The sequence below is a fragment of the Chiloscyllium plagiosum genome, chromosome 5 (genome assembly GCF_004010195.1).
Source record: "Chiloscyllium plagiosum isolate BGI_BamShark_2017 chromosome 5, ASM401019v2, whole genome shotgun sequence".
NCBI lineage: Eukaryota > Metazoa > Chordata > Chondrichthyes > Orectolobiformes > Hemiscylliidae > Chiloscyllium > Chiloscyllium plagiosum.
In genome coordinates this window covers 67,449,117-67,461,918 of record NC_057714.1, presented here as the reverse complement: position 1 = coordinate 67,461,918, position 12,802 = coordinate 67,449,117, and the positions used below count along the sequence as shown (strand labels likewise).

Genomic DNA, 12,802 nt, shown 5'->3' with positions numbered 1-12,802 from the left:
GCTCCTTTACCAGGACATGGTAAGAGATCAAGTCTGAGGATCCTGCAGACTGGGCTGTAGGCCTGGCCTTGGACATACCTGGCATCCCTGGATGGTGAAAACCAAGAAAAGTTGCTGACAGTTTTCTGGGAATCCACAACCTTCCCAGAGTCCCAGGATTTTGCAGTGGTCTGGGTAGGACAGGCTGGGACTTTGTCCTGCTTGCAATGTGGTGTGGAGCTCTGCAACACGATCTTCCTAGATTGCTGCCATCTTGGATTTTCCCATCAAATAAATTTTAATGTTTTGATGCCTGAGAACATTCAGTTTTCTTTAAAAATGGAGAATGATCAAATGTGACGATAATTTGTTAATTTCTATCATAGTTTACAAAGAAGAAAAGTCCACCTCTGTCTGCATAGTGTGTATACAGTTGACTCAGAAGATAATTTCATCCAGGTACTTTATTTCAGTGGAACTGAGAAATAAGAAAGGGATGATCACCTTATTGGGACTGTACTACAGACAACCCACAATAGTCATTAGGAAAGTGAGAAATAAATTTGTATGGAGATCTCAGTTATCTGTAAGAACACAGAGGAACCTCGATTATCCAAATGACACAGGCAGGGAGTATTTTGTTCAGATAATCAAATTCTGGATAACACAGTTTAACCAAGCATCGGGACCTTGCAATCTTGTTTGGATAATCTGAAATTCAGATTACCGAGGTCCCTCTGCAACAAGGTGGTCATGGTAGGAGATTGTAACTTTCCAACATAGACTGGGACTGCCACAAGATTAGTGACTTGGATGGAGAGGAATTTGTTAAGTGCGAACAAAAAAATTTTCGGATTCAGTATGTTGATGTACCTACTACAGAGGGTGCAACACCTAACCTACTCTTGGAAAATAAGGCAGGGCCAGGTGACTGAGATGTCAGTGGGGGAGAACTTTAGGGCCAGTGACCATAATTCTGTTAGTTTTAAAATACTGATAGAAAAGGATAGACCAGATCTAAAAGTTAAAGGTCTAAACTGGAGGAAGGCCAATTTTGACATATTAGGCAAGAACTTTCTAAAGTTGGAGTGGATGTAAACAGGTAATGGGACGGCTGGAAAATGGGAAGCCTTCAAAAACGAGATAACACAAGTCCAGAGACAGTATGTTCCTGTTGGACTGAAAGGCAAGGCTGGCAGGTGTAGGGAAATCTGGATGACTAGAGAAATCAAGGTTTTGGTCAAGAATAAGGAATCAAGCTTATGGCTGGTATAGACAGGAGAGATCGGGCAATTCCCAAGAAGAGTATAAACGTAGCAGGAGTATACTTAAGAGGGAAATCAGGAGGGCAAAAAGGGAACATCAGACAGCTTTGGCAAATAGGGTTAAGGAGAATCTAAAGGGATTCTAAAAATTCATCAAGGTTAAAAGGTTAAGGAGGGAGAGAACAGGGTGCTGTAAAGATAAGCAAGGCCTCCTATGCATGAAACCACAGATGGGGGAAGACACTAAGTGAGTACTTTGTAACAGTGCTTACTGTGGAGAAGGGAGAGAGAATGTGGGGAAATAAATAGCAACATCTTGAAAAATATACACATTACAGAGATGGTGGAGCTGAAAACATCTTTAAATGCTTAAAGATGGATAACTCCCTGGGACCTGATCAGTATCCTAGAACGCTGTGCGAAGCTAGGCAAGTGACCGATGGACTCCTTGCTGAGATATTTGTATCATCGATAGCCACGAGTGAGATGCCAGAAGACTGGAGGTTGGCTAACATGGTGCTACTATTTAAGAAAGTGGTAAGGAAAACCTAGGGAACTATAGACTGGTGAGCCTGACATCGGTGGTGGGCAAGTTGTTGGACAGAATCCTGAGGGACAGAATTGTCATGTATTTGGAAAGGCAAGGACTGATTAGGGATAGTCAACATGGCTTTTTGCATGCAAAATACTGTCTCATAAACATGATTGAGTTTTTTGAAGTAACAAAGAGGATTGATGAGGGCAGTGCTGAACATGATCTATATGGACTTCAGTGTGGCATTCCACAGGGTACCTCATGGTAGACCAGTTAGCAAGGTTACATTACATGAAATCAGGGAGAACCAGCAATTTGGATACAGAACTGGCTCAAAAGTAGAAATCAGAGGGTGGTGGTGGAGGGTTGCTTTTCAAATGGGAGGGCTGTGACCAGTGGTGTGCCACAACAATCAATGCCGGGTCCACTAATTTTTGTCATTTATATAAATTATTTGGATATGAACATAGGAGGTATGATTAGTAAGTTTTCAGACAACACCAAAGTTGGACATATAGTGGACAGCCAAGAGTGTTACCTCAGAGTACAATGGGACCTTGATCAGATGGGCTAATGGGCCGATGAGTTGCAGATGGAGTTCAATTCAGATAAATGTCAGGGCCGCATTTTGGAAAGGCAAATTAGAGCAGACTTATACACTCAACGGTAAGGTCCTGAAGTGTTGCTGAACAATGAGACCTTGCAATGCAGGTTGATAGTTCCTTGAAAGTGGAGCCACAGATAGATATGATAGTGAAGGTGGTGTTTAGTATGCTTTCCTTTATTGGTCAGTGCATTTAGAATAGGAGTTGGAAGGTCATGTTGCAGCTGTACAGGATATTGGTTGGGCCACTTTTAAAATACTGTGTACAGTTCTGGTCTCCCTGCTATAGGATGAATGTTGTGAAACTTGAAAGGGTTCAGAAAAGACTTACAATGATGTTGCCAGGGTTGGAGGGTTTGAGCTATAGGGAGAGGCTGAATAGATGCTATTTTCCCTGGAGTGTCAGAGGCAGAGGGGTGATCTTATAGAGATTTATAAAATCACAAGGGGCATGGATAGGGTAAATTGACAAGGTCTTCTCCCTGGTGGTCCAAAAATAGAGAGCATAGGTTGAAGTTAAAAGGGGAAAAGATTTAAAAGGGATGCAAGGGGCAACTTTGTCATGCAGAAAGTGGTGCATTTATGGAATGAGCTGCCAGAGGAAGTGGTGGAGGCTGGTACATTTAAAAGGCATCTAGTTGGGTATATGCATAAGAAGAGTTTAAGACAGATATGGTCCAAATGCTGACAAATGGGACTAGATTAATTTCGGATATCTGGTCAGCATTGACGAGTTGGACCGAAGGTTCTGTTTCCATTCTGTATATCTCTGACTCTAACAACATGTTCAAATAGGAAGCAGTTTTCCAAAATTCTTCACAATGCAAATTTTTGAATAAAAATGAGCAAAATGTTTTCCCTGTAAAGATTACAAAATACTTGTGGGAATACCTCTTCACCTTTATAGTACCAGGTTAAGAGTTTAAAGGATACACTGTAGGCAGAACCTACGGATGTGTGATTGAATGAAGTCGAAGTGTTCATCTCTGTAGTCGTGTTCCTTTTCTAGTTGGTGAATTGCATCACACTGCAGAAAAACACAGAATAACACACTAAGCAACTGTAGTAGCTTTCTCCCCCCTTTTTTTACTGGCAATTATTTGGAAAGAGATAAAAAATCCAACTACTTAGCTAGCTGCTAAAAAGTTAAAAATAAAAACACAAATCAAAAGGACTTCAGACTAGGGGGTACACCATTGGGTAAGATCATGAGTGATTTAAATGTATTCACAACTCTGCCCTGTGTACCTGCTTAACCCTCAATTCTATTGTCCATCAAATATCAGTCCAACTCAGCCTTGAATAAATTCAGTGACCTAACCTCCATTGTTTTCTGGTCATGAGATTTCCACAAATTATCATGATTTCCACAAACAGTCCATTTGACCCATCAAGCCAGCACTGATCCTCCAAACAGCATCCCATCCAGACCCACCCTGCCATCCTATCCCTGTATGTCCCATGATTAATCCACCTACCCTGCACATCCCTGGACACTATGGGTAATTTAGCATGGCCAATCCATACAATCTGCACATTTTGGACTGTGGAAGGAAACAAGAGCACATGGAGAAAAACCACACGACACGGAGAAGGTGCAAACTCCACACAGACAGTCACCCAATGCTGGAATGGAATCCAGGTCCCTGGTGCTGTGAGGCTGCAGTGCTAACCAGAGTCACCATGCTGCCACCACAGAGAGAAAAAAATATCACCGCCATCTTAAGAGGAAGATTTCTGATTTTGAACTATTTCCCACAGTTGTTCTCTTGAAAAATGCACTTGGTTAAAATTATTTTAATCATATTTGCAGGGTAATCATTAGGCTTAAAAAAAAACTTAGGATCATGCATTGGGAGCAGTTTTAAATTGGCTTAGCAAAGAATGCTAAGGATTTCTTTTTCCCTTGTAAACTTTCAGAAGGCTATCCAAACATCAAGTACATTTAGTGTCAATGGCCCTAGTACCTTACACTTTAATATATATAGAGTAATAATATATAGAGAGTTTGAAAGAACTGAAAATATTTGAAGCCAGCATCTGGTTTTGCTTAATTCAAATACTTCACTTTTTGGGTCCACAGCACTATGAAAAGCATCATAGACATCATTCAAAATCTATGTTCTGTTGTAGGATAACCATTTACTAAATTGGAGATTTATCCAGAGAATTATAAAATAAACCTTAAATTGAGAAATTGCTAAATACATTAGAAAGGTGTACAAATCAAACTAATTTTTCAACTGAATTCTAAATTTTTGCAAGCAACTATCTGAATTAACACTTCAGAGACCAACAGCCATTCTTATTATACAAATGTTTAACCTCAGGTCACTAGATTGTCTTTTGTTTCTTTATTTAAAACAATCAAGCAGATCATTGATATATACCAAATTTTAACTTATTTCATATACAAACCTTTGTGCAAACTACTAGGATTGGAATCCCAAGATTATGTGTAAGTGTATTGGCACCTAGAGGTAAGACCACACTTTCTTCATCTGTTTCTTGCAATACAGTATTTCTTCGCTGTGGAGAAGCTGGCATTTCCCTATCTGGTTCTTCATATTCTTGAAACTCCTTTACCACTGTAAATAAAAAAAAAACATAAAAATGCAGTCTACTGGGGATGCATGAATACATTTTCCAATTGTTCAATTTTAATGATATGCACTGCAGTTTCCCACTCACTAGATTTGTGAGCTGAATTGCCATAGGATTTATCAAATTAGAAAAACAAAGAACAGATATTTTGTAATCTTTGTAAGGTGGTTTCTTTCAAATAAGGGTTAACATTTCACGTATTAATATTTCCAGAGAATGCTGTTACTTAACAAAGGCAAACAATCTTTACATAACTGGAGAGATTTAATGGTCCTTCAACACTTGCTCAGTAAAATATATGTACCAAAAGATATACGCAGTTTTCCCATTTTCCATTAAAAGTTTACATCTTGATGTTTACATGCTTTCTCGGGGGTATTTTAGTGAGACTGAATGCTATAATGCATGGTTCACAATGCTTCTACTGGAGATATTACATAGCTATCCAGTCTTCATTCCTGAATGCAGGGTGTTTGGTGACAGAAGGATGATTTCCAGACATAGGTGACAGGAGAGACGGCATGAAGATGGAGGGGCACAGGCAGATGGACGCCATCTTTTGTAAACTTGAAAATAAACCCCTGTATATAACTTTGTAGATCTTGGATACAATGAATCCTAATATAAGACACTATGTTACTTGGAGCTAATGCCAAAAATTTCAGAAGTCTAATCTGCTGCTCGGGGCTATCGACAGCTTGTGATCCTTGGCCTTGACGAACTGCAATACAGAAATCATGTGATGAGTTTGGAGAGAAAAGCTGAACTGTAAATCTTGAAAAAAACTGGACTTCATTTATCACCATTAGCAAAACAGAGACTTTATCTACTTAGTCATGCAACATTGTGTTGCCGTTCAACAACATTGCACAGCTTTCTAAATTATGAGTGCTTTCCAGCTGCGAGACTGAATACCAATTAAGATTATACTGTGCCCTCTCCCATTTTCAGAATTAATTCAGGGCTGTTGTTACCACTTAATAGACAGCTATTGTAGTAGTAATGCATTTTTGACAGGATGTAGCACTGGTGGCAAGACCAAGTTGTTTTATTTCAAGGAACAGAAGTTACACAGTAAAATTTAAACAAAAATCATTTCAGACAACCATCAAATAACATACAATGACTATTTAAAACATTGGAAAGAAAGCAGACACTCATGCTGTATTAAGGTCATGTTTGCCCTCCAACCGACTTTTCTGAACAATCTTGCTAAGATATGATCTTACAAATTCTTATAGCTTGAAATTCAACTTATCCAAATAGTCATTCTTCATACATGATGTATCAAAGCTGAACTTTACTTTAGCTAATATTCACAAATTATTTTCCCCACAGGGATCGCAAGAATAAATATACCTGGCCACAGCATCAAGTATTTCAAGAGCTATGAAACACATCGGAGATTCATTTGTTAAATGCAATAAGATCACTTTTTTCTGCTTTTGAAAACCCTTTGATCATGGCAACAAGGGAACCACATCAAATGTCAACGATCACCCAAGAACAGAAAGAATAGCTTTTATACAGTACCTCTTAGGATATCCTAAAGTACTCTACACCCAATAAAGTGGCTTTGCAGTATAGTCACCAATGTGGTATAGAAAACACTATAATATTTGCACATAGCAAGCTGCCACAAACAGCAACATGGTAATGGATCAAATTATCTTGTTTTTGTGATATTGACAGAGGTAGGAGTATTGGCCAGGAAAAGAGAAGTAATTCCCTGCTCCTCTTCATAATAGTGCAGTGGGATCATGCATATCCATGCAAGGGGTCAAATATTTTACGTGATTCCAACAGATTGCCTCAGCCGAGATTTTTGTGCTCAGGGCTATGGAGTTGAACTCCATTAGAAAATTATACTGAAGTGCATTCTCTATGTGATGCATACTTAGTTTTGCAGAGGGCTGAGGGGCTGGGTCATTAAGTATATTCAAGGCTAAGAGAGACAAATTTTTATATCAGTAACAGAACCAAAGATTCTGAGGAAAATGCTGGAAAGTGGAGTTGAGGTTTATCAGATCAGCCATGATCTTATTGAATGGTGGACAGAGTCGAATGGTCTACTTCGACTTCTACATTTTATGATCCTGGTACGTCAAAATGAAACAATGATTTTGATTTAAAACATGGATCCAATTTACTCATTCCTTCATTTGAAAAAATACATTTTTCTGGGCAAATACATTTCTTGCAAAAGAGATTTTATTCTGTTGAAAGTGTAATAAAAACATGATTTTAGTGAACATTGCTGAATTCCTAAAGTACCTAGTACAGTACTACTAAAAAATGTCTGACAGATACTGGGAAAGGACAACTAAGATGCTTCAGACAATATGCATTAGAAAAAAAAATTTCTCTTCAACTCAAAAAAAAAATCTGTTAAAGCTTTTCGGCTTGCACTCATTGGGACATTTTATAAGAAAACCAATTCACATGGAAAACCAACATTTATACTGCCCAAGACCAAAGTGCTGACTGGTTGGCAAGTGGACCCTGGTAGAAGCATTACATAGAGTCATAGAGATGTACAGCATGGAAACAGACCCTTCGGTCCAACTTGTCCATGCCGACCAGATATCCCAACTCAAACTAGTCCCACCTGCCAACACCTGGCCCATATCCCTCCAAACCCTTCTTATTCATATACCCATCCAGATGCCTTTAAATGTTGCCAACTTGTCCATGCCGACCAGATATCCCAACTCAAACTAGACTCACCTGCCAACACCTGGCCCATATCCCTCCAAACCCTTCTTATTCATATACCCATCCAGATGCCTTTAAATGTTGCAATTGTACCAGCCTCCACCACTTCCTCTGGCAGCTCATTCCATAAACGTACCATCCTCTGTGTGAGACAGTTGCCCCATAAGTCTCATATCTTTCCCCTCTCACCCTAGACCTATGCCCTCTAGTTCTGGACTCCCCGAACCCAGGGAAAAGACTGTGCCTATTTACCCTATCCATGCCCCATAATTTTGTAAATCTCTAAAAGGTCACCCCTCAGCCTCCGACGCTCCAGGGAGAACAGCCCCAGCCTGTTCAGCCTCTCCCTATAGTTCAAATCCTCCAAACCTGGCAACATCCTTGTAAATCTTTTCTGAACCCTTTCAAGTTTCACGACGTCTTTCCGATAGGAAGGAGACCAGAATTGCACACAATATTCCAAGAGTGGCCTAACCAATGTCCTGTACAGCCACAAAATGACCTCCCAACTCCTGTACTCAAGACTCTAACCAATAAAGGAAAGCATACCAAACACCCTCTTCACTATCCTATCTACCTGCGACTCCGCTTTCAAGGAGCTATGGACCTGCACTCCAAGGTCTCTTTGTTCAGTAACACTCCCTAGGACCTTACCATTAAGCGTCTAAGTCCGGCTAACATTTTCTTTTCCAAAATGCAGCACCTCGCATTTATCTGAATTAAACTCCATCTGTCACTCAGCCCATTGGCCCATCTGGTCCAGATCCCGTTGTAATCGGAGGTAACCCTCTTTGCTGTCCACTACACCTCCAATTTTGGTGTCATCTGCAAACTTACTAACCGTACCTGTTATGCTCGCATCCAAATCATTTATGTAAATGACAAATAGTGGTGGACCCAGCACCGATCCTTGTGGCACTCCACTGGTCACAGGCCTCCAGCCTGAAAAACAACGCTCCACCACCACCCTCTGGTCTTCTACTTTTGAGCCAGTTCTGTACCCAATTGGCTAGTTCTCCCTGTATTCCACGAGATTTAACCTTGCTAATCAGTCTCCCATGGGGAACCCTGTCAAACTCCTTACTGAAGTCCATATAGATCACATCTACCGTTCTGCCCTCACCAATCCCCTTTGTTACTTCCGCAAAAACCTCAATCAAGTTTGTGAGACATTATTTCCCACGCACAAAGCCAAGTTGACTATCCCTAATCAGTCCTTGCCTTTCCAAATACATGTACACCCTGTCCCTCAGGATTCCCTCCAACAACTTGCCCACCACCGACATCAGGCTCACTGGTCTATAGTTCCCTGGCTTGTCCGTACCACCCTTCTTAAACAGTGGTACCACTCTAGCTAACCTCCAGTCTTCCGGCACCTCACCTGTGACTATCGATGAGACAAATATCTCAGCAAGAGGCCCAGCAATCACTTCTCTAGCTTCCCACAGAGTTCTCGGGTACACCTGATCAGGTCCTGGGGATTTATCCATCTTTATGTGTTTCAAGACATCCAACACTTCCTCCTCTGTAATATGGAGATTTTGCAAGATGTCACCATCTATTTCCCTACAGTCTATATCTTCCAGATCATTTTTCACAGTAAATACTGATGTAAAATACTCATTTAGGAAATAAATTCACTCAGGTATTAAACAACCTAAAAGATTCAGATTTCTAGCAAAAATAATGATGCAGATTCAGTTCTTTTATCCCAATAACAATAGGAGTAGGCGGCTTTTCAGCCCTCTAGTATGTTCTGCCATTCAACAAGGTCATAGCCCATCTCCACAGTCCTGCAAACCAATAATACCCTTTGAGTGCGGTATTAATCAAGAATCTGTCTCTGCCTTAAAAATATTCAATGATCCTGCCTCCAATGGACTCTGGGTAACAGAATTCTAAATATTCATGATCCTCAGAGAAAAGGCTTCCACTCAGCTACATCTTAAACAGGAGACTTTTACTTATCAAAAGTGTGTCTCCTTGATCAAGTTTCTCCCATAAGACATCTCCTTACATCTTGTCAAGTCTCAATACTTGTGTTTCAATAATATCACTTTCTATTTGCCTAAATTCCAATCTTTCTTCATAAAATCAATCTCCATTAACTAAAATGGATTACTGCAGACTTGTAGGAATAGTACGTATAACATATGGATACTAATGATTTATTCTTAAAATCTGTTTTGTAGGTCAGAGTTATTACATACTGCCCTACTGATTGCTGTTATGATATCTACAAAGGCTCCTGATGCATAGTGCACAAACACCGAAGGTATTGAGATACTGACATTGCACTATAAACAGGCTGGACTTCAACTCCAGGAAGTCAGAACTTGTGGTTCTTTCCTCAAAATAAATTGCATAACCATGTTGATACCATAAGAAAATTGAAATTTTCTGCTAAACTTATATCAATTTTCCAGAATGAACACCTTGCATCAATACTTAGGACAACAAATTTCTATAACCAAGCAATTTGTCTGAACAGCCTGAGATTACAGGCTGGTGATCACTTTTTGACTTTCTTTGGGCATGGGGAGGAGAACAACTGTGTATATTTTGCCAAACAAATTACATGCATTATTATTATTATAGAAAATAACAGTTTTAAGTGAATCTGGTGCATCAAATCAAATGGTAAAACCTCCTAAGCATCTGAAATATTTAAGTAACCAATTTAACACATGCCATAACATTATCTATGTCCATGGTACTTACAGCTCTGCTCCATTTCTCTCATTTCCTCTGGTGGTATTTTTAGTTTGTCAATGTGCTCTTGAACAACATTGGCCCACTTCTGTAATGAATCCATGACCATCCAAGGCCGGGACATATCCACCACTAACATAAGCAAAGTGTCTTTTATGTTATCTGACGTAACTGCGAATTTCAGGAGACCTTTGTGATAAGTGTCACCATCCAAGATCCAAACATTGCATCGAGTGTGGTCTGTTAATAAAAGATCCCATTATAGAAAAATAAAACAACCAATTCATGTACACCACTAACTTTCATCTAAAGTTCCCAGAACAAAGTTGTTAAATATTTAGGACTTTTAGAAGAGCTTTAGATTACTTCAGTAAATTTATCCTGCAATTTACTAGCAATTTCCAGATGTGTTTCTCTTTGCACTTGCATTTAACATTCGACGTGCATTTATCTTCTAAGCACACCCATCTGACCTGCTTATGACATGCCTAGAGTAAGAATACCAACTCAAATGTCTAGCATGTCAATCTGAGGCGTGCTATTACTCCTTCCAACACCCCCTTATCCATAAGCAGATACTCACTGCATGTGGGGATCCTATGGCAGAGAATTGAAAACAGCAGAGCTGATAACACAAAGATCAAAGAATATTAGCTAACTACAACAGCAGATGCATGAAAAGAACCCAACGACAACATATCATATGATGACAGAGAAACAAGCGTAATGGTTAGTCGTAACCTGAAACTTTTTTCTGTCACCTAGTAGGCGAACTGGAATAATAATCCATAGTGATGGCACCAAGAAATGCCACTGATAAAAAAAACAAGGTCACATTATGTTGCATTATCTTCACATTAACAGTGTGGGAACAGAGTGGGGGAATAATGTTGCCAAAGCACAGCATGTTTGCAATTTTTGAGAAGATTTATAGCTCAGGTAGAGGTTCAGGTTGTAGGTTCACTCGCAGAGCCGATAGGTTTGTTCTCTGACATTTCATCACTATGCTAGGTACATCATCAGTGAGCCTCCGGTGAAACACTGGTGTTCTGTCCCGCTTGCTATTTATCTGTCTTGGTCTGTTAAGGTGGGCGATATCATTTCCGGTTTTTTTCTCAGAGATTGGTGAATGGGGTCCAAATCGATATCACCCACCTTAACAGACCACGACACACAAATAGAAAGCAGGACAGAACACTGGCGCTTCACCAGAGGCTCACTGATGATGTTACCTCGCATGGTGACGAAATGTTTGAGAACAAACCTACTAGCTCAGTGAGCAAACTGACAACCTGCACAGCATGCTGATAAGGAAGAAAAGGGAGCCAAGGACAGATCCCATGGAGATTCCAGATATAACATTGTGGGCTAAGAGAAGACCTGCAAAATGCCTTTACATTTGTATAGTTAAAGAGTGGCACCAAGGAAATGTTTTTCCACTCTGTGCCAGGCAATTAAGATTCAGGGTCAGAGCATGTTGGAGTGCTTGACTGTACCAAAGGCTTCAGGTTTTATCTCTAGTGAATGTCTCAAGATCACAAACCTGCACTAGATTTATTTTTTCTGTATGAAACCTTAATAATTGAGCTTTCAAAAAAAATGCTTGTTCCAATAGTAATGTAAAAACATTTTCCAAAACATCACATGGCACCCACCATCAATGTCTTCATCGTGAACATCAAGATACAAAAACTCTATTCCTCTCCCTTTCTTGTAGTCCTCAACTCCTTGTAATTTTGCAATTAAAGTAGTTTTACCAGATCCATCTTCTCCTGGAAATACAGAGGGATTGGAAAAAAAAGACATGAGCACACAATTTAAATATCTCCTGGAAATGAATCACGCAAAATGTTGTGAAACTTGAAAGGGCTCAGAAAAAATTTACAAGGATGTTGCCAGGGTTGGAGGATTAGAGCTATAGGGAGAGGTTGAACAGGCTGGGGCTGTTTGCCCTGGAGCGTCGGAGACTGAGAGGTGACCTTAGAGGTTTACAAAATTATGAGGGGCATGGATAGAATAAATAGGCAAAGTCTTTTCCCTGGGTTTGAGGAGTCCAGAACTAGAGGGCATAGGTTTAGGGTGAGAGGGGAAACATATAAAAGAGACCTACGGGGCAATTTTTTCATGCAGAACGTGGTACTTGTATGAAATGAGCTGCCAGAGGAAGTGGTGGAGGTTGGTACAATTGCAACATTTAAGAGGCATTTGGATGGGTACACGATTAGGAAGGGTTTGGAGGGATATGGGCCAGGTGCTGGGAGGTGGGACTAGATTGGGTTGGGATATCTGGTCGGCATGGACGGGTTGGACCAAAAGATCTGTTTCCAAGCTGTACATCTCTGACTCTAAAATCTACCCAAAGATAAAACTATGCCAACAGTGTACGTC

General features: G+C 40.1%; 1 protein-coding gene across 1 annotated transcript in view; it reads right to left on the bottom strand.

The window, feature by feature from the left end:
• The window catches only part of LOC122549956 (cytoplasmic dynein 1 light intermediate chain 1-like), a 52,255-nt gene that overhangs the window by 34,240 nt on the left and 5,213 nt on the right, over window positions 1–12,802 (bottom strand). Inside the window, exons 3-6 of the mRNA XM_043690239.1 lie at window positions 12,070–12,186; window positions 10,424–10,654; window positions 4,802–4,971; window positions 3,317–3,410 (exon numbers count right to left, since the gene is read on the bottom strand). Of these exons, the coding sequence (XP_043546174.1) occupies window positions 3,317–3,410; window positions 4,802–4,971; window positions 10,424–10,654; window positions 12,070–12,186 (612 nt within the window). The remainder of the gene's footprint in view (window positions 1–3,316; window positions 3,411–4,801; window positions 4,972–10,423; window positions 10,655–12,069; window positions 12,187–12,802) is intronic.